Source organism: Nymphaea colorata, chromosome 10 (assembly GCF_008831285.2).
Source record: "Nymphaea colorata isolate Beijing-Zhang1983 chromosome 10, ASM883128v2, whole genome shotgun sequence".
Classification (NCBI taxonomy): domain Eukaryota; kingdom Viridiplantae; phylum Streptophyta; class Magnoliopsida; order Nymphaeales; family Nymphaeaceae; genus Nymphaea; species Nymphaea colorata.
The window spans coordinates 16,158,618-16,178,913 of NC_045147.1; the positions used below are offsets into that span (position 1 = coordinate 16,158,618).

A 20,296-nucleotide genomic window follows, 5' to 3' on the forward strand; every position below is an offset into this window, starting at 1 on the left:
TGAAAAAAATTAAAAATTTTAGTTGTACAATGTATTTTTTAGATTTAAGTTCAGTTTGGCCCTACCGGAATCCGAGGTTCGACTATTTGGCCTGTCCTGAAAAAATCTTGACTCTGCCCTTGGTGTCCATTGTCACGTCCCATGTATTTTTTGTCTGAACTATAATAGGTCAAGAAGCAAGATGTATGAAATCCTGGTGGTAGTTGGCACATGAAGAGCTATGGCTTCTTTTAAGAGCATTAGAATAATCACCCGTAAAAAAAAAATAAAAAAAATAAAAAGTTTACATTCACTTGAGTAGTGTCTTTTGATCGGGCTGTAACAAGTCACAAAGCAAGCTCTCTGTAAAACTCTCATACATGAGCACATAGAGAGCTGTAGCCTTTCTTAAAAGGAGTGGGATGCTTAAAAGAAATGGAAAAAATATATATATACATCCTTTTGGGTAGGCAGATATGCATATCGAACAACAAAATTTCCAGATCATGTCCTTGTATACTCGTTCGACATGCAAGAGGACAGGCTGATGAGAAATATTCCAAATTCGCGACCATTTGGCCATGATCAGTGAGCCTATAAGATTTTTTTTCAGCATGGCCATGACATTTGTTCAATCCTAATTTTATTTATTGGAAATTAAACTAGATTGTTCTGCTCAACATGATTTGAGATGTGAAACCAATAGGTGTTAATAAGAAAGCAGTCAATAAGAAATAAAGAAGATTTTCTTAGAATGTAATATACGGAATACCAAGCAAGTAATTGGAATAACAACTTTTGAGATCTGAATATCAAAAATATGAAGAAACAAGGTGCAAACTAGATTGAAAACTATCCATATGTTCGGACGTTCAGGCTCATAGTTGACAAAGAATAATGAATTTTGATAAGTTCTTCTTCTGGTTTACCACAAATTAGCATTTGCGCTTCAAAGAGCTTTAGGCAACTAATATCAGAATTTCATAGGTTCGGGTTGAACAGATCGTTTCACTCTCTCTTCTACTCGTTTAGTCCTTCCTAATATACGCTTCTCTTTCCCACTAATGGGATACATTGGTATTGAAGTATTGGCTAAGGAAATCAACAATCAACGTTCAATGAAGAAAGGATAAGTTGGAAGTTAAGAGTTGTCTGAATTGAAAGAAACAAGATTTTTTTTTTTTTTTTAAGTTACACTAAGTTGTAGTTTACGCGCTAACGTAATGTCAGCTTTCCCCTTAATAACAGCATGTTGACAACTTCTATGTATATTTTAATTGGATTTTGGTGTAAAAGATTTGGTTCAAACTAAATGTCAACATTGCAGTTCATATGAGTAACATACCATAATATGAAACAACTATGTAATTTGAATCTCAAACCCCTTAAATGTGAGTTGTGTTGCCGCTCAGTTGCACTGTGCCTCTCGAAATTGAATCCAAAAACGTTATTTGCTAGCTAAATTGCTTGACATCTCCAACTGCTTGCCAAATTTATAAGAAAAAAAAACCATCCATCTTGGAATCGAACATTTTGCGCGTCTTAATCTTAAAGAGTAATAAGCGACAGATCTGATAAAACCATTTCTATCTGAGTCCTGGGCGGAGGCAAGGGGCTAGCAGGACCATGGCCCCTAGGCTTTTTAGTAATTCAAAATTTTATATCTAAATTTGAAAACTTTTAGTTTAATCTATCTAACAAGTTTGCAAAATTTGTATTTTGATTTTTATTAAAATTTTGAAACAACGAAAAATTCATGGTTTCATGTAAGAGTCGAATATTTTCGGATCCAGGAGACCAGGACTGCGTTCCCTTAATTGCCGGTTAGTTTATTGCCCAAGACTCGGATTTGAATTTCCGGAAACCGAAGCCCGCCGATCCGTTTTGCAACCTTGAGCTCCAAGCCACCGGGGAGCGCATAGCGTGTCTGCGAAATTCAACCCATTCGCAAAGAAGAAGAAGCAGATATGAAATCTGGATTTTTGTTCAACTAGGGTGTCTTCGATCCAGCGAGAGGAGAGAGGGTCCTTCCCGAATGGGTCGATTTGGATTGTTCAGATTCCCGCCCAAATCACTTCTTCAATTGAATAAGGTCAGGGTCCTGTGTCCTGTCCCTCTTTTCCTTCTTAGCATCAATTCTTGTTCTTCTCCTCCTACGAAGTTGTTCTTAATTGGATCAGATTCTCATATGTTAGTTTCCAACAGATTATTCATCAGCTGCCGTCTTTCGGGGCGAAGAATTTCGATGCTGCTGGTTGCGGGTGGTGGGATCGTTGTCCGAGCGTGCTGCGGTCGTCGTATTATACGGCCGGTAATGTATTCGTTCTGATGCATGTTTGCAGCTTGGGAATGACGGTTCCATTTGATTTTCCTAGGAATTATATGGGTTGCATCTGGATTTTATGGTTCAAACAAGATTTTTTTTACTACGTTGTTTTCTGATTTTAATGGAAAATTAAATATTTGGAGGCTTTAATCTGCAGCCCGAGCGTTAGAATCCAATAACACAGAAATTGGTATTAGTTCGAATTATTTGCCTAGCGGTGTTTGTGTTCTGTTCTAGCTATGCCCTTTTTTTCCAAAAAAAAAAAAAAAAGGGACGGACAATTGTTGCACTTGTAAGTGAATCGGCAGTATTCATTATCACGTTTGATTATCCAATATAATGCACCTATATACCAGGTGAAGTGGTACAATGTAACGCCCACCTCATCTTTCCTTTTTCTCTGGGTAGGTATGTGGAGTTATACGACCATGTTGGTCTGGAAATCGTCCTGTGACATTGATGCACTTCGCTCTTCGGGTGTAATCTCTTGTTTCTTGTTATTTCTGCAGAGTATTTTTGGCTGCATATGAAGCATTGAAGACTCTTGTTTTCTCTCTTTTACGTTTGAATGGTGCTCATCTACTCGTATTTGCAGGGTTGTTCAATCAAACGATTGATAGTTGTGTACGCCCTCAGAAGGTTCCATATTCGGATGTTCTGGTGATAAAACGAACTATTCATGGCACAGGTATCTAGCTTTATGTTTTACTGGATTCATAACTTGTTTGTCAATATTCATGTCACCCCCTGCCCCGGAGGAGGAGGAGAGGTGAAACCTTTAACCTCACATACAGATTTCAAATTCCAAAAGTATCATGATGAATTTGAAAAGTCTATTGGTTTAACACAATTAAATTTAATTATTCAAAACCACTTGTAAACTCAAAACTTCCCATTTCAGTTATATTTCCTAGTGAGTTCTTTTATGTTTTTCAAAGTACTCGCCTTGCCAAGGCTATTTACATTAGAGCATGTAAAAAAACTAACTAATTTTTGCAATGGAAACTCAAACGGCATTAAGCATTGCTGATTTAGGTCAATTTGAATAATGATTCGTTCTACAGTTATTTAGAAGGGTGGCAATATATATAGTGAAAAACGACAAATGAGTCCTACCAACCTAGTGAGCAGATATAAGAAGAAAACGATTGGATCATGCTAAACTTTGGATGCAAGCAAGACTGGAAAAGAACAGTATCAGAAAAGCTCTTTAGTAGTTCACTTCAACATTCTTCTGTTATAGAGATTAAACCTTCTTTTTAATTCTTCTTTTAAATTATGTGATGACATTCTCGGTATTTGCTCTGTCACCTCAAAATAGAAAACTTGCTCTTCATACTTTAGGTCACCACTAATGAGGGAACTTATACCCCCATGCTTGATCTTACCACTGGTGATTGTCTATATCTTTAATGATAAGACTCTGAAAAGAGTTACAACTGTTACCTCATGAGGAGCCTAAAAGTGTATCTTGCATATCCAAGTTTCCCATCAAATTATACAGTCAGGTAGTGCATATTATTTGACAGCAAATTAACCAGTCAGGGACTCCTTATGCTATTTTATGTTATCCATGGTGTTATTTGGTTCTCAGTTTTTGGTCGTTCTTAATAATATTCTTCTACTTGTTTATTGCATTATGTTATCAGGCATCCGTTTAATGGCAGAGAAAAATTTATATGAAATCCTGGGTGTGTCTACTGATGCAAAAAGGGAAGAAATAAAAAAGGCTTACCATGATGTAAGTATAATTTGGGAAATATGTTGTTGTCCAATGCTTATTACTTAGGTTGCTTGTGACTAATTCTTATCCCAAACAAGAAGCTTACCTCTGCAAGGTTGATTTGCTGGATGTCTTGATCCATGATTTTACTGTATGGCTTTTAGATTGCATTATTTTTTCACTTTGAATACTTTGTCCAAGTCATTAACCATTTGTTGTCGACTTTGTTTTTATGCAGCTTGCCAAGAAGTACCATCCAGATATCAGTAAAAACAATGCAGCTTCAAAAAGAAAGTTTCAAGAAATACGAGATGCATACGAGGTTTGTCATAGTCTGCATGGATTTTTCCTTATTGTTTTTCTTTTATATTTGCTAATGGACATTGTCTTCCTAGTCTGATGTCGTCTTACATGCAAGGTTTAATTTCAGATACTGAGCAATGCAGAAAAGAGAAGACACTACGACACGGTACATTAAGTAATCTTGTCTGTGTTTTTTTAATATATAAGACTTCTTTGTTGTCGTTCATTAGTAATAAAGTATTTTTTTCTTTACTACTTTCACTGTGCTGCACAACATCGTGTTTGATATGATCATATTTTGGATGCAAAACCAACCACATGATTTGTCTTAGTGAAACGATGATATCAATCTGTTCATAATGTTAATTTCTATCCCGTCTTTTAACATCCGAAATCCAAAGTCATGCCTGTCTAGAGAAAGAAAAAGCAAAAAAAAAAACATTATCTAAAAAAATGGTCATCTTTTTATCGTGCATTCAATTTTCAACAGTAATTTGGAAGGGATCATGTATGACAATTGACAGGAATTTATCCAAAATCAGCAGAAGGAAAAGAATTTTCAAGGAGATGAGAATTTTGAAGGAGCTGGATTTCGATATGGGTTTCAATCACATTTTTCTGATGATTTTCAGAGAATCTTCGCTGAGGTATGTAGGATCATAGTTTGTTTTTTGTGGATTCTTGCATTTGCCTCATTCTTTTATCATTGTGATGTATTTAATTGCTTTAGTCTACAAATTCCTTCATGGTACCCTTTATATGTCCACGTGCTGCATTTATGTGTTCAGCATTCAATAGTCCTTCAGGGATGCCTTCATGAAATTCCTAGTGCTTCTATGGAAGAAAAAATGTCTTGAAAAAATATTGGAGAAATGATGAAAATTAGAAATTAATAAAAAATCTCTACCAAGTGTTGCAACAGTTAATGTTGTCTAGTCTAGCAATTTATTGTTAATGACAATCACCTGGATATTCCCAAATTTTCATGCATTGGACATGCTTGTGTAGGCGGCCAGGGGGTTGGGGGCATGGGCGGTGGAGGTGTTTACTTCTTCTAATTGTTGGCTAATGACTTTTCCAGATATTTGAAAGTGATATAGAAAGTGTGGCTGCTGATATACAGGTACAAATGCTTCTAATTTGTCCATTCATGAGTCATGACTATCATGGGTCAAGGATTTGTTATAGATTTGATCTTCATGTGACTGCATAAATCGTTTCTTTCTGTTTCCTACTTTGTAGGTAGACCTGCCACTCTCATTTGCTGAGGCTGCCAAAGGTTGCACCAAGCACATATCATTTGGTGCCAAGGTCCCTTGTGACACTTGTAGTGAGTGAAATATTTTTTTCCCCATATATATCTCTATTGGTTTTTTCCTCCTTATTTTTGAACTTGTATCAATCTCAGGGGACTGATATTCCTTATTATTTTATAATCCATTGATCAATACATGGTTTCTTGGGTCTGGAATAAATGCATTAATTTGAAAAATCATGGGTCTTGTTGTTGTACTTTTGTTCTTTTGTCTCGTCTACAGTTGAAATGTTTCAATTCCTATTATCTGAATGCTATAAACAATGCAACCAAGGTAGGTTTTAGATGCTTGTAACTTGACTTTGCAACCTTAATTGCTACTAGCAGCATTGGCTTAAGTAACAAAGAATTTTATTTAGCGGATTCTTAGGAGAGGTCTTTACCCACTATTTATACCTGAGACATCATGACATTTATGGTCCTAAATTTATCGACTTTTTGTCTTTTGAAAAGTTGCTGAATCTACTTGCATAAGACCTTCACAGTTTCTGGTTTCTAGTTCTCAAAAACCCTCCACATATCTTAGTTTGGTGCTGTTATAGTATTCCTTGTCACGGCTCTATGATTCTATCTTTTCCCATATTGCAATAAGAGATGTCTATTAGCTTTTTTTCTAGGTGGTACAAGAAATAGCTACACATAGTTGCTGCTATAAATGAAAAAATGTTTTAGTCCCTTTGTTTTTCTCTTCGTTTATGCAGGAGGAAGTGGTCATCCTGTTGGTTCCAAGCGAAGGGTGTGTCCAACTTGTAGAGGCATTGGGAAGGTATGTTTCTGTACATATTCTAACTTTCATCCAGCTGATAATGAATTCACTCAGAACAACTCCCAGTACAAAAGCATATGTTTCAGTATCAAGTCAACTATTGTATACAGTTTTCAAGCTCCGAGTCACTGTTATGGTTTCTAAATTGCTGTACAGGTTACTATCCCCCCATTCAAATCAACTTGCAGTACATGTAAGGGATTGGGGCACATAATAAAGGTCTCATTTCTGATTCTGAGAATGCCTCATGTTTCTTTGCTGCCTTCTAGCTCCATGTGGATGTAACTTGTTTAACGTTTATTGGCTTCAAGGAATCTTGTGCTGCATGTGATGGCACTGGCACTGTGGAAGGGGTGAAGGATGTTGAGGTTGCCATTCCTGCAGGTGATTTTTATGCCCTAGCACCATCATCACCCATTCTTGATTAATTACATCCACTGATATCTCACCAGGATAGCCAAGAGAGAGTTATATGTTGAGGATCTTTCTATATATGATAATGGCATAAAAAGTCTAATCTTTGTTATATTTAGATAAGCTCAATTCTCAATTGCACTGTAGGTATTGATTCTGGAGATACTATACGTGTTCCAAGAGCTGGTAACAGTGGCAGGCGTGGCATTCCTTCTGGAAATTTGATCATTAAAATCAAGGTAGTCAGCTATATGCATTTTGTTTTGTTCTTTCTATGTAAATGTTACTGTATACTGAAATTCGTAAGAGTCAGGATGTTGTATTATATGAAGAGTAAATCGAGCTCCTTATTAGGAACATGATCTGCATTTATATTTCTTCCATGCACTGCCTTTTGCAATGCAAGAACCATGATTTGCATATAGACCTCTTTCTTTATGAGCAGAATGCTGTATTAATTCTGGACATTAAAATGGAGACGAAGAGCCTCTTTGTGAACTTTTATGTGGCCAAATCTGTAACAATGAAGGGGACTTGTATATTTCTTTTTTCGTGTATTTGTAAACTATATCTGGGATATCGGTATTTGATATTTTGCCAGAGACGGTGTTGCTTGATAGCAATTATGTTGTTTCACTGAGAATCATTTTTACCTTGCCTGACCTAGATCATCTTATTTATGTACGTTACATATATATACAGGCTTATGTGTTATATGTAAAAAAAGAAAAGAAAAAAGAAAATGTGATGGATTATATACGCAAAGGCGTGCATGGATTATACAGTCCAGGTTAACTGACTACATAGGTAAATAAATAAGTACATAAATTTTTATGAAAATAAATACAAAACATATCTATACGAAGATTGCACATGTATATTTATGGGTCGAGGATTGATCAGTTGGTAATTGACTAGTCTGACCATGCAACACATGTTGGTTGATAACTGAATTCATCAACTACTCAGGATTTTGACAACTTAGGTACATAGCCCTTTTGGGTGTTGTATTTAAATTTTAAGCATACTGATGGGAAAGCTACAATCTGCTAGAGTACACATTTGTGATTTGTGTTGGTCCTGAGTTAGGTTTTTTTTACTTGGCATGATGTCTGTGTAACTCTTAGCCTTGAGGTCCAACACTCAAGGACCTGCGTTCCTCAATAAGTGACAGAGTACAGCATCCCATGTATGAGTGTGACTTTGAATAGTATTATATCTAAAGATTTTTGAAAGAGAATGATGATTGCATATGTTTGAGCCCAACAGCTTTCTTGTGTCCTGGTTTACTATTTTCCTTTTTTATTATTGAGCTAAAGTAGGTTATGCGGTGACGTAGATCAAGTGTTTGGGTTAGTTTTGGGCCAAGTCATCTCGATTGGTGTCAACTTCATATTTAACTCTTGGACTTGGGATATGATCATAGAGAGACAAAGACATGCCCTTTAAGGAGGGTATATTGCAATATTTCATTTGTACGTGTTAACATATCATGTGTAGGGAACCGGGTCTGGATCCAGACCCGGTCCCATGGGCACGAGTACCGAGAGTGGCTCGGTACCCTAGGCGTTTTTCCCTCTTATTTAATCTCACTTATAGTGTAATTGTTGATTAAGTGATATAAGATTTTCTCTCTCCTAGGGTTGCGGTTGTGCACCTAGGTTAGAGCTTCTCCGTGGTTTTTCACCTCTCTTTGAGGTTTTCCACATATATTGTGTGTTCCTTCTCTTTCTCTCCATCTTGGTGTGTGTTTCTACATGGTATCAGAGCCAACGCGTGAGAGATCGTTGGTGTGATAGTCGTGTTTCCGCCGTTTTTTGCCGCTGCTGTTTCCGCCGTTTTTTTCCTCTGCCGCTGCTGCGCCGCCGCCGTCCAGCGCTGCCAGCTGCGCCGCCATCGTCCAGCGCGGTTGTTCTCTGCTGCGTTGCCGCTGTCCAGCGCCGCCGTCGCCCACTTCAGCGCCGCCGTCGCCCACTTCAGCGCCGCCGCCGTCCCGCGCCACCGCTGCCCACCGCCGTCGCTCTCTCCCGCACCGCCGCCGTCCAGCGCCGCTGCCTCTTGTTTGTCGTCTCTGGTGCTGGGTATTCTTTCTCCTTGGTGATTGTGATGGCCGAGGAGATGTCCCTCAAGATCGATGATGCCCTAGACTCGGGCAGCAATACCAAGAGCGAGATCTTGCCTGTTCAAGTCACCTCCATCCGGCTGAACAAGGATAACTATCTCTCTTGGTCGGCTGCCCTAGAAATTGGGATAACCAGTCGTGGTCGCCTGCCCTACATCACTGGGGAGAAGCCTGCACCTTCAAAAACCGATCCGCGATGGGCTACTTGGACGTTGGAAGATAGTCAGGTTAAAGTATGGATTATTAGTTCTGTTTCTGCAGATATTCAGCCTTTGATCTTGCGTAAATCGACTGCCTACGACATGTGGACTGTGCTTGCACGGATGTATGGCCGTAAGAAGAGAGTATTGCGTACGTACCAAATCAAACGTAGCATATACTCTCTTAAACAGGGTGACTTGTCTGTAGCCGCTTTCTTTGCAGCCCTAAAGACTAAGTGGGAGGAACTTGACTACCATGTGAATGATGACTGGCACTGTGGGTCTGATCATGCCTTGTACTGGGACAAAGAGTGGATGGATCGGACGTTTCTTTTCCTCGGAGGCTTACGCGATGAATTTGAATCCATTAGGAGCCAAATTCTCAATTGTGACGAGGTCCCCGGAATTGAAGAGGTGTATGCCCGTGTGGAATCTGAGGAACAGCGTTGACAGGTGATGCATATTGACACCAGTCAGGGGAGTTCTCCTTCAGCCTTTGTTAGTCGTGCTTCTGGGATTGGACAGCGTCCTGTTCGGCGGTGTAGCCATTGCAACAAATCAGGACATTCTGTTGATTTTTATTGGGATCTTCATCCTGAGAGGCGGCTTGTCCGGGGTCGTCCTCCTTCTAGCCGCCGGAGTCCTTCTGTGCCTGAGCCTAGTCAGAGTAGTCCTTCAAATGTTGCCAAATCTAAGCTTTCCTCCGATCAAATCAAAGAACTGCAAGCGTATATCAGCCGGCTGTCTACTACTCAGGAGGATACTTCCACGTCTGAGGGGGCTAAGTTAGCCCAAGCTCTCGTGGCCACTAGTGACCAAGGTAATTCCTCACATGGTGATTGGATTGTTGACAGTGGTGCTACGCATCATATGACAGGGGACCCTAAGATGTTCCAAGAATACAAATTGTCTTCGGGGCAGCAACGTGTATCTATGGCTGATGGTTCTTCTATCTCTGTGGCTGGAAAAGGGAGTTTGTCCTTGTTAAATAAATACTGTCTTCATAATGCTCTTCATGTTCCCAATATTCCTGTGAATTTGTTATCTGTCAGCAGTATTACTAAAGAGCTCAACTGTAATCTGATCTTTTCTGCTGATCGGTGTTTTCTGCAGGACTTGGTGACGGGGCAGAAGATTGGGATTGGTTCGGCTATTGATGGACTCTACAGACTGCCTGTGCAGGTTGCGTCCGCTCTTATTTCAGCCACTAGTGGACAGTTGTCAGGCATGGAAGACAGATCTACTATTATGTGATGGCACGAGCGGCTTGGTCATCTTCCGTTTCCATTGATTAAGAAGTTGTTTCCTAGTTTGTTTCATTCTGTTTCCATGGACTCCTTCACCTGTGAAGTGTGTCAGTTAGCTAAACATGTTAGGGCCTCGTACCCTATTTCATTCAATAAAACCACTCGTCCATTTGCTTTGGTTCATTCTGATGTTTGGGGTCCTTCGGGAGTACCCACTTGTCGTGGTTTTCATTACTTTATGACCCTTATTGATGATTACTCCGGTTGTACGTTCGTGTATCTGTTGAAAGAACGTAGTGAAGTTCCCGTTATTGTCAAAAATTTTGTGGCCTTTGTTGAGACTCAGTTTCAGACGTCTGTCCAAGCTTTTCGCACCGATAATGCTCGAGAGTATGTCTCTCAATCCCTAGATGATTTCTTGAAGAGCAAGGGTATTGTCCATGAAACGTCATGTAGTTACACACCTCCCCAAAATGGCGTGGCTGAACGAAAGAATCGCCATTTGCTTGATGTTACCCGGGCTCTTCTGTTCCATCGACAGGTTCCCAAGCGCTACTGGGGTGATGCGCTTCTCACTAGTGCCCACCTTATCAACCGTATGCCTACCCGTGTGTTGCAGGGCCATTCCCCGTACTCTATGCTTTGGCCTTCTCAGAATCCCTGGCCTCTTACTCCTCGGGTGTTCGGGTGTGTCTGTTTTGTTCATGACCATAGTCCCACCCTCAAGAAACTTGATCCTCGGTCTGTCAAGGCTGTCTTCCTGGGGTATTCCTCCACTCAGAAGGGATACAAATGTGTTGATCCTACCACCTCTAAAGTCTATGTTTCCCGGGACGTCACCTTCCATGAACATGAGGCATACTTTCATGTGAATCCTCTTCAGGGGGAGTATCTAGGACACAGTAGTGAAGAGTATTCCTCAAATCAGTTGATTCAGTTTACGGATTTCTTGGATTACAAGGCCAGTGAAAGTGTGGCAGACACAGTCAGAGATGATAGAGACCGTCACATGGACGAGGGTCTTGATGATAATCAGCCTACAGCCCGTGATCATTTGTTTGGCCAGGTGTACAGAAGGAAGAAGACATATGTGATTGAAAATGTTGATGTAACCAATCCCAATCCTGTGAGCTCCCCGGATGACCCAAGTCTAATCAATGAAGAGCTTCCTATAGCCCTGCGCAAGGGCACCAGGTCTTGCACTTCTCATCCTATTCAGAGATTTGTCTCTTATGCGAAATTGAGTAAGGATTACAAATGCTTTATAACATCCTTGTCTAAGTCTGTTATTCCCAGGTGTGTGGAAGATGCTAGAGAGGATCCTAAATGGCTACAGGCCATGACAGAGGAGATGAATGCTTTGGCAAAGAATGACACTTGGGAAGTTGTGGATATTCCCAAAGGGACTCATTTAGTTGGTTCAAAGTGGGTGTTCAATGTGAAGTACAAACCAGATGGTACTGTGGAAAGGTATAAGGCTCGGCTTGTTGCAAAGGGGTTTAGTCAGAAATATGGTATTGATTATCTTGAAACCTTTGCCCCTGTTGCCAAACTGAAAACTGTGAGGGTCATATTAGCACTTGCCGTGAAAAAGGGGTGGAGCATGGATCAACTTGATGTTAAGAACGCATTCTTGAATGGCAATCTAGAAGAAGAGGTCTATATGAGTATGCCTCCTGGATATGTTCAAAGCGGAAAATGCTGTCATCTTAAGAAAGCCTTGTATGGATTAAAGCAGTCTCCTAGAGCATGGTTTGAAAGACTGAGGATAGTGATGAAGACAAATGGATACAAACAGGGAAATGGTGATCACACCCTATTCATTAAGCAGAGAGATGGCCTGGTGAGTCTTCTTCTTGTGTATGTTGATGATATGATAGTCACAGGTGACGATGAAGAAGAGAAAAAGAAGATGAAGGAGAGGTTAGCTGCTGAATTTGATCTTAAAGATTTGGGTAAACTAAGGTACTTTCTGGGGATAGAGATTGCTCGGTCAGAGACAGGGCTGGTTATGAGCCAAAGGAAATACACTCTGGATCTTCTAAAGGAGACAGGCAAACTTGGATGCAGACCCTTTCAAACTCCAATGGAGTCTGGTACAAAGATAAGCATCAAAACTGGCAACATCCTAGATGAAGAAGGAAAAGGGCGGTATCAGAGGCTGGTTGGTAAGCTCATCTATCTTACTCTTACTCGCCCTGATATTACTTATGCTGTGAATGTGTTGAGTCAGTTTATGCATGCTCCTACTGATTGTCACTGGAAGAGTGCAGAAAGAGTGTTGGGGTACCTAAAGAATAACCCAGGAAAAGGATTACTCTATACTCAGCAAGACCAACTTAATATTGAAGGATACTCTGACGCAGATTGGGCCGGATGTACTGATACTAGGAGGTCTACCACAGGGTACTGCATCTTTCTGGGAGGTAACCTGGTTGTATGGAGAAGTAAGAGGCAGGAAGTTTGCTCTAGATCCAGTACTGAGGCTGAATACAGGGCTGTGGCTATGGGAGTTACAGAAATGTTATGGTTAAAGATTCTCCTAGCAGATATTGGTGTTAAAACAGAAGAGAAGATGAGGATGTACTGCGACAACAAGTCTGCAATTAATCTTGCGAATAATCCCGTTTTGCATGACAGAACTAAACATGTGGAGATTGATCGCCACTTCATACGGGAACGCATAGATTCAAAGGAGTTGATCCTACCTTATATGAAGTCTGAAGATCAAATTGCAGATGTTCTAACCAAAGCCTTATGTACATCTCAATTCGAGAAAAATGTAAGCAAGCTAGGCATGTTTGACATGTATGCCAAGCTTGAGGGGGAGTGTTAACATATCATGTGTAGGGAACCGGGTCTGGATCCAGACCCGGTCCCATGGGCACGAGTACCGAGAGTGGCTCGGTACCCTAGGCGTTTTTCCCTCTTATTTAATCTCACTTATAGTGTAATTGTTGATTAAGTGATATAAGATTTTCTCTCTCCTAGGGTTGCGGTTGTGCACCTAGGTTAGAGCTTCTCCGTGGTTTTTCACCTCTCTTTGAGGTTTTCCACGTATATTGTGTGTTCCTTCTCTTTCTCTCCATCTTGGTGTGTGTTTCTACAGTACGAATGATTTGAGAGTGATCTCGTATAAAAAACTTGGGATAAATAAATGGCCTTTCATACCTGAACTCGACCAACCTTGTGTCTTGGTTTTGTAGTGCTTATGCTGAACTGAAGCTAGTTTGATGATAGGTTGGGATATGCCAGATTTGGTTTTTGGGTCAGTTTTTGGCAGGATTATATGCGTAGGAACATTTTTTCTGTCTTCCTCTCTTTTCTCCTGAAGTCACGTGCACTTGGCAAAACAGCTGCCTCACTGACACAACTCATGTGTGTGCAGGTGCAGCAGCTGACAAATTGCTTCTTTTTTTTCATTAAATCGTTGATATAGTAATTGCTTGTTAATTATTCATTTTGTTGATTATTTTCCTTTCTGAAATGTGAAAACTAGTTTAAGAAACTTTCATTTCCCTTATTCAATTTTCAAGTCTTTGTCAACTTCTGTTACTTTTTGAAACATTCTTCCAATTGTTATGGGCTAGATTCTATCTACTTCAATCATAATTAATTGTGATCTTTTGTTTTTCAGAAAAAAAAATGTATCAATTATTGGATGTGATTTAGCTGCTTTTTTAACCTTTCTTTTTTTTTTTCTGTAGGTTGCTAAGGATCCTGTTTTCATTCGAGATGGTTCTGATATATATGTGGATGCTCAAATCAGCTTTACACAGGTAAAATTATTTGTTGTATGGTATTTATATTATACTAAAGTGATATTACTTGCATGCCTTTTCCTTGATTATTCTCTTTCGTGGCATCAATTCGATAGACTTGTTTTATCATAATAATACAAACTATCCATGAAACTTTGGTTCAGTTACGCCATTGTGAGCTTTACAATGTGACATATGATAAAATGTTTAAAATGATATGCTACTATGATTGTTTATACAATATGGCCTGCTTCCTTGAAAAAGCAAAGGAAAAAATGTGACATGATCTGCTGTTTGCTTTTCAGGCCATACTTGGTGGAAAGGTAGAAGTACCTACATTGAATGGGACCCACCAAATAAAAGTAATTTCGCCCTTCCACCATTGCTACTTTTTTTTTTTCACTATAATGTCTTCCTCTGTTTGTTGATCCTTAAATGTGCTTGCTTTATTCATCTGTTGGGTTGCTATTCATCTTTTTCCTAGTATGTGATCCTTGTCTTCTATAAATGTTCTAAATTTTTAATTCAGTAGTAGCAAAAGTGTTATGAAATGAAAAAAGCTTTGAAACATTGTTTGGTATTCATCAGATATATTTATGTGTGCAATTTATTTGAGTCAAATACAATACTTGAGACATTAGCTGAGGAGAGCACACTAATATCCTAAAACATGCTTTGAGAATGTGCTGTATGATTAGAAACTATACAATAGTCAATTTGGTGTAAATGAAATTGCTACTAGTCTATGCTCTGGTTATACTATCATTATATTGCCAAGCTCTGCCCTGTTTGCATGGGATCATGTCTTTAGTTGTTTTTGAGTAAATGATGATGGGGGTAAAACTTGGTTTTGGCTAGTTCGTGTCATCATTCTGTCGCACATGGTAACGGTTTTGTATGGATTAATTTCTAAGTTGGCCTTTTCATAATGACAGTGCAAAAAGAAGTTTTAAATTATTTACTAAAGTTTTTTGTTTCTTGAAATGTCACATTGAAGATACCAAAAGGAGTTCAGGCTGGGCAAGTCCTGGTTCTAAGGGGCCAAGGTACTCACTTCAATTCTCTTCATTTTCTCTTTCTTTGTTCTAGTTACCTCTAGTGAGTAACTGAATACTCTCTCTATCACATTGAATATCAGGACTCCAAAAGCACGTTGGTTTTGTAGACCATGGTGATCAATTAGTGAGATTTCAGATAAAGTTGCCCACGTAAGTGCTGTTCCCAGTTCTCTGGGCATGGTTTCCAAATTGTGCAGCATTTGAATTTAGAGCCTCGGTTGAATTTTCAGGAACAACAAGCATTGACATGAACTTTTGATGTACGAGGCCAAACAATTCAACTGTTCTTAGTGACATTATTCCTTCATCTACCTCTTATTGCTAAAACTTTTGACTTGTACTGGAAGTCACTTGATTTTTTTTATATATTCACAAATCAAGCTGTATACTATTGAATATTTGAACTCCTATAAGTGTTTGAGACTGACTTTCACAGGGCCTCTATTGCTCAATCAACAGTCACGAGACCAACTAAACTGGACCCACATGGTTTTTTGCTGGGCCGTCCTTCCTGCCATTGCATACAGTAGTAACATCATCACAAATGTCGGCATATTCTTCAAAAGAAAATGAACATGGGAAAGTGAAAGAATGAAAAAGAAATTGTGAAAGATCGTGATATCTAAAAAAGATGCCAAAATTATGGTTTTGTATTATTCCTTTTCTAAAAAAGGTTTTTTTTTTTAGTTTCTTTTATCATTTCAGTAACTCTTTTGGATTTTTTATCAATGTTTTGGGAAGAAAATTAGCAGAAAAAAATAGAATTTCAGAAATTTGTCTATTTTGAATTCCTGAGATTTTTGCAAGGAAAACAAACTTCCTGATTAATACTCAAAGAACCTTGCCTATAAAGACCTGACAAGGATACTTGCAGCAACGGGTAGTAACATACAAATTGCAGTGCATAAAGAAATTTGAATAAAATTTAGGTCTCCATTGTCATTCACTAATGCATTAAAGTTCCGTTTTCTGTCTAAGTATTTTTTATCATACAAATTAAAGAGTTTGCTAATTACACTAGGTTGCAATTTCATTCAGAAAAGATAATGTGGCCAACCTTGTAAATTATCTTTTTTCCTACCGTAGTGTTTTGGTCCTCACCATTATTGTGCAAGCTATCAGCTATGGTTTTATCTGTGCTGAATGTTCAGCATGCGAATTTGAATATTCCCCTTTCATTCCAGGAGATTAACTGATCGTCAACGTGCCATAATGGAAGAATTTGCTAAGGAGGAAATACTTCAAGAGAGCAGCATATTTCTAAGTGGAAACTGGTATGGGTTTTTTTATGTCAGTTTACTGTTATCCAAGAAGCATTTTGTGCATCTTTTTCCTTTTGAATTTTATCTTTGTTTCCATTTCTGAGATATCCTTCATTTTGTTTATTTGGTTCATTAAGCCTAGACGTTGTTTCATTTAGGTTTACATGCCCATGAAGTTTCCACCTATCAATCTTGTATCGTAATCTGTTGTTGCAAATTTGAAAACTCAAGCAAATAGAGGGCATCAATAATTTTGTTAGCATAAAAGTTCCTGTGACCACCATGGAGGCCCGGAGGGTGTGGCAGGCTCAGGTGGGATTAGATCATGTTAGCTAGCAATGTGAAACATGTGGAAGGCCCTTGCACAGTGACTTTAAATAAAAGAGCCTGTTATGTTTATTGCAGCACGGCGTGGTCTGCCTTATATTATTTGTGGTTAGTTGTAGCATTACTCATATGCACTACAAGTGATCCAGCTCAGTGTGATCCTGTTTGCCAATGTCCAGTTAAGCAAGATTGCTTCTGATTCTCATGATGTCAATTTTTACTATTTATGAAATAAAAAACTGACTCGCAATGAATGCAAGTTGAGTGAAAGTGACTGCAGAAAATATGTAAATGCTGTTAATGAGGCCAGATCCATAGCATATTGTTGTGTGCCTTCTTTGGTGTGAAGTGGTCCTGAGTTGGATATTAAAGCCTAGATAAATATAATGGTTATGAAGGTTATTGGAAGGTGCTTTAGCATGCTTCTGTGTACAGTTTCATGGTTTTGTACATGAACTTGTTGCAAACCATCTTTTGGGATCGCTGACACTGCAAATAAATGAGATGAGAATTTTCCAATTATTTGTGTAATTGATGACAGATCCAGATTCTCTATATTTTTGTTGCAAATCGCTGGTTCATCGCCTAGACGCCTCAACTGTAGGCAATGAACAGCACTTGGCAAGCTTAGGACACCTAGGTGCGGAAAGCAATGGAAAATCCAGGAGGAACCCCATCTTGTTAGAGGAGCCATTAGTAAGGAAACATAGATGGTGCCTGTTCCTTCTCACGTGAGGATAGAGGTTGGGAATGCTCAGATCAAAGCATGTACCATTTTGAATCCATTAAATCCACGACCTCAAATTTGAGACAACAAAAAATGGGGATCTCCTGGTTCAAGGAGGTGACAGCAGACCCTTGCAGGTGGTATGTTTCTGGAAGGCAAGTTCATCAACACACATTGATGCTGACCTGAATATCTTCTTTTTGCTGAACAGAATGGGCTAAGTTCATCAGAACCTGCTTCCTGTTTCCCTGCCTATTGAATGTGTCCAATCTGATTCAGGTGATTGTACTTGCACAGTTCTAACACTTAATCCAGAATGAACCTGGTTCTGAGCCAAATTTGAAATTCTCTTTTGACTAACAATCGTATTTGAACTGAGATATTCCTCTTTGCAGAACCCCCATATCTGACCCTCCAACCTCCTTTGGTAACCAATTGAGTTATGCATACACTCATTTATTTCCAAATTTCCAGCCAAATTCTCCATATGATTGTGTGAATTTTTCTATTTGAGCATCAGCTAATCCATCCTATTATATAAGAGACAAAATCACAAGAGGTACCCTGTCGGATATCTTTGCTAGCCTGGTTCTCTTTTCCAAACTTCTTCATGATGAGAGTCCACTCTGTAGTTCTGGTGGAGCATTCAAACAGAGTCCACTCTGTAGTTCTGGTGGAGCATTCAAACAGGATGTGTTGAATTGTCTCAGCATCCCTACAACAAACCATGCACATGACTGCTACAACCATGCCTTGCTTCTGTAACTGGCCTAGCATTGGGAGGCACCTTTCTCTAGCAAGATATGTCAGTCACTACTCCTGGGAGAAGCCAATGTGTACCATTTCCTTTCCTCACACGGTTGTGTTTTCCTTACGTTCTGACATGCTCCCATATGTTTTGATGTTGTTTGGTTGGTGTCCTTCACATCCAATGTCAACATCTCATTATTAGCCTGAATGGGGAGGAGTTTTTAACACATGCTGAATCAGAGGGGAAGAGAGTTGGCAGTGCTCTGTCTATCAACCAATATTCTCTTCATTGTGAAACGACCACATCCTGGCAAAATTCAACCCCTAAGGTCCTCTTTAGCAAAGCACCTGCATCTGCATGCCAATTCTCAGCCCTGAATCAAGCTCTTTGTCCATGAGCACCATCACCCAAATTCCCTACTACCTTGTGCATTATCTTTTTCATTGCCTACCAGTAATTCACATTTGATTAAGTGCTTTGCCTGTTATTTATTGGAAGTTCTGTTTGGTGCTACCTTGAGCTGATTAGCATTCTGTGCATGTGTTGGCCTTAGATCCAAGAGTAAGATTAGCTCATGCCTTGATCAACTGAAAAGACAGAATGTATGACCATCAAACACATTAACTGTCCATTAATTATGGGTGTGAAATGGTCCGACCTCCAATGCTTGTCTAGGTTTGACATGCTCTGTGGTTGGTTAAGCTTTTGCACTGAATCAACTGCTACATTTGGATGTCTTGCTTGGTTTGAAATGCACCTCCATATTGATATTTTGTTCGCTTGAAATGTATTTTTCCTGCAATATCTCATTCTTAGCAGGTTGACAAGTCAACTTCCACACCAAGTTGTGTATCTTCTTCTCCCCACACAATATGCATGTGTTCTCTGACTGTACAGTTAATCTTTAAATAACAGGCTTGATCAGAAGCTGTCTACTGGTTGAACTTACAGGTGGCAGATGATAGTGGATTATGTGACAGAAAACAAACTGCTACTTCAAGCTGCCTTTGCTTTGTTAATTCTCTTCATGCTGGTTACATGAGGTGTTACGTATGCAGTGCAATCAGCAGCTGAACTTTGAACTACCATTTTTCATGGTAATTCATGTGAATTTCTAGCACCGTGTGGCAGCACTGCTAAGAATCACATCATTCGGTGGTGAATCTTCCTTTATGGACTGAAAGGTTGCCGGAAGGATTCTCCTTTTGAACATTTCGTATGCTGAACTAGTTAACTACAGAGAGTTTATCTGTAAACTAGGAATTCTTGCAGCCCAGGTCCGCCTCATGGCAGTTCATCCAATTGCAAGAACCATGCTTTCTTCTCATGTACAGAAATTATCTCGGCACTGATCCACAGAAACGACTGGAGTTGAACAAGTCAACAGGTGTTTGTTCACTCCATCACCCTTGTTCATCATGACCAGTTCCACTGATTGCGTCCCATGCAAAATAAGAAAGGCTATTTGACTCCACAAGGAGAACCGTTCTGAAGATTTATTTCATGCTTCCACAGAGGATGATGGTACAAGATCACTTTGCTGGCCAAGCATCTCTTATGCCTAAGGAGTTGGTGTTGACTTGTTTTAACTTTTGACTACATAATACGCATTTGCCAAGCTAACTACTTGATCCACTTTGTGGTGGATGTACACAAAAAATACTGTAATTTTTCTTTCTAAGACAGTATTGAGATCTTGTAAGCATCTGCATATCATTGTGTCCTGGTTTGTGGATGTGAACACTCTTCACTATGTGGACGGTTCTCCTGTTGAATTTTTTGCGGACTCAAGATGGTGATAAATTTAAGATTTCTTTCCATCGGTTCAGTTCACTAGAGTTAAACCTCTAACAACATTACTTTCAGGGTCTCATGATTCATTTAAGAGATGAACTCCGATCACCAAAATCGTATTGCGTAAGTCCTGCAGCTCCTGCTTCTTTTTCTAAAGCTGTACAAGCACCAAATTATTTGGCATTTGAAGCATTTAAAATGGACTCGCTTCTGGCAAAGCA

The 20,296-nt window shown here is 39.3% G+C and overlaps 1 protein-coding gene across 6 annotated transcripts; it reads left to right on the forward strand.

Moving 5' to 3' along the window:
• The first annotated feature begins 1,787 nt into the window (after window positions 1-1,787).
• Window positions 1,788-20,109, forward strand: LOC116262433 (chaperone protein dnaJ 1, mitochondrial). 6 transcript variants are annotated; one of them, XM_031641793.2, is made up of 20 exons: window positions 1,788-2,071; window positions 2,185-2,290; window positions 2,714-2,782; window positions 2,901-2,993; window positions 3,955-4,046; window positions 4,267-4,350; window positions 4,459-4,497; window positions 4,874-4,978; window positions 5,413-5,454; window positions 5,574-5,661; window positions 6,348-6,412; window positions 6,569-6,631; window positions 6,724-6,796; window positions 6,974-7,065; window positions 14,103-14,174; window positions 14,462-14,518; window positions 15,154-15,202; window positions 15,295-15,364; window positions 16,399-16,488; window positions 19,233-20,109. In XM_031641793.2, exons 1-20 carry the CDS (start codon window positions 2,015-2,017, stop codon window positions 19,321-19,323), a joined length of 1,497 nt encoding a protein of 498 aa, XP_031497653.1. In that variant the 5' UTR covers window positions 1,788-2,014; the 3' UTR covers window positions 19,324-20,109. The 6 variants fall into 6 exon arrangements, with proteins under 6 accessions (XP_031497653.1, XP_031497654.1, XP_031497655.1 ...); XM_031641794.2 differs by having other exon boundaries at window positions 4,877-4,978; XM_031641795.2 differs by having other exon boundaries at window positions 1,789-2,071; window positions 4,856-4,978; window positions 19,197-20,109.
• Window positions 20,110-20,296: the final 187 nt, after the last annotated feature.

Bases quoted from the DNA above. Each gene is read 5' to 3' on its own strand.
- LOC116262433 (XM_031641792.2), top strand. From the start codon at position 2,015: ATGGGTCGATTTGGATTGTTCAGATTCCCGCCCAAATCACTTCTTCAA. The intron at 2,291-2,713 runs GTAATGTATTCG...TTCTCTGGGTAG, and splicing joins GTCGTCGTATTATACGGCCG to GTATGTGGAGTTATACGACC. The intron at 4,498-4,855 runs GTACATTAAGTA...GACAATTGACAG, and splicing joins AGAGAAGACACTACGACACG to GAATTTATCCAAAATCAGCA.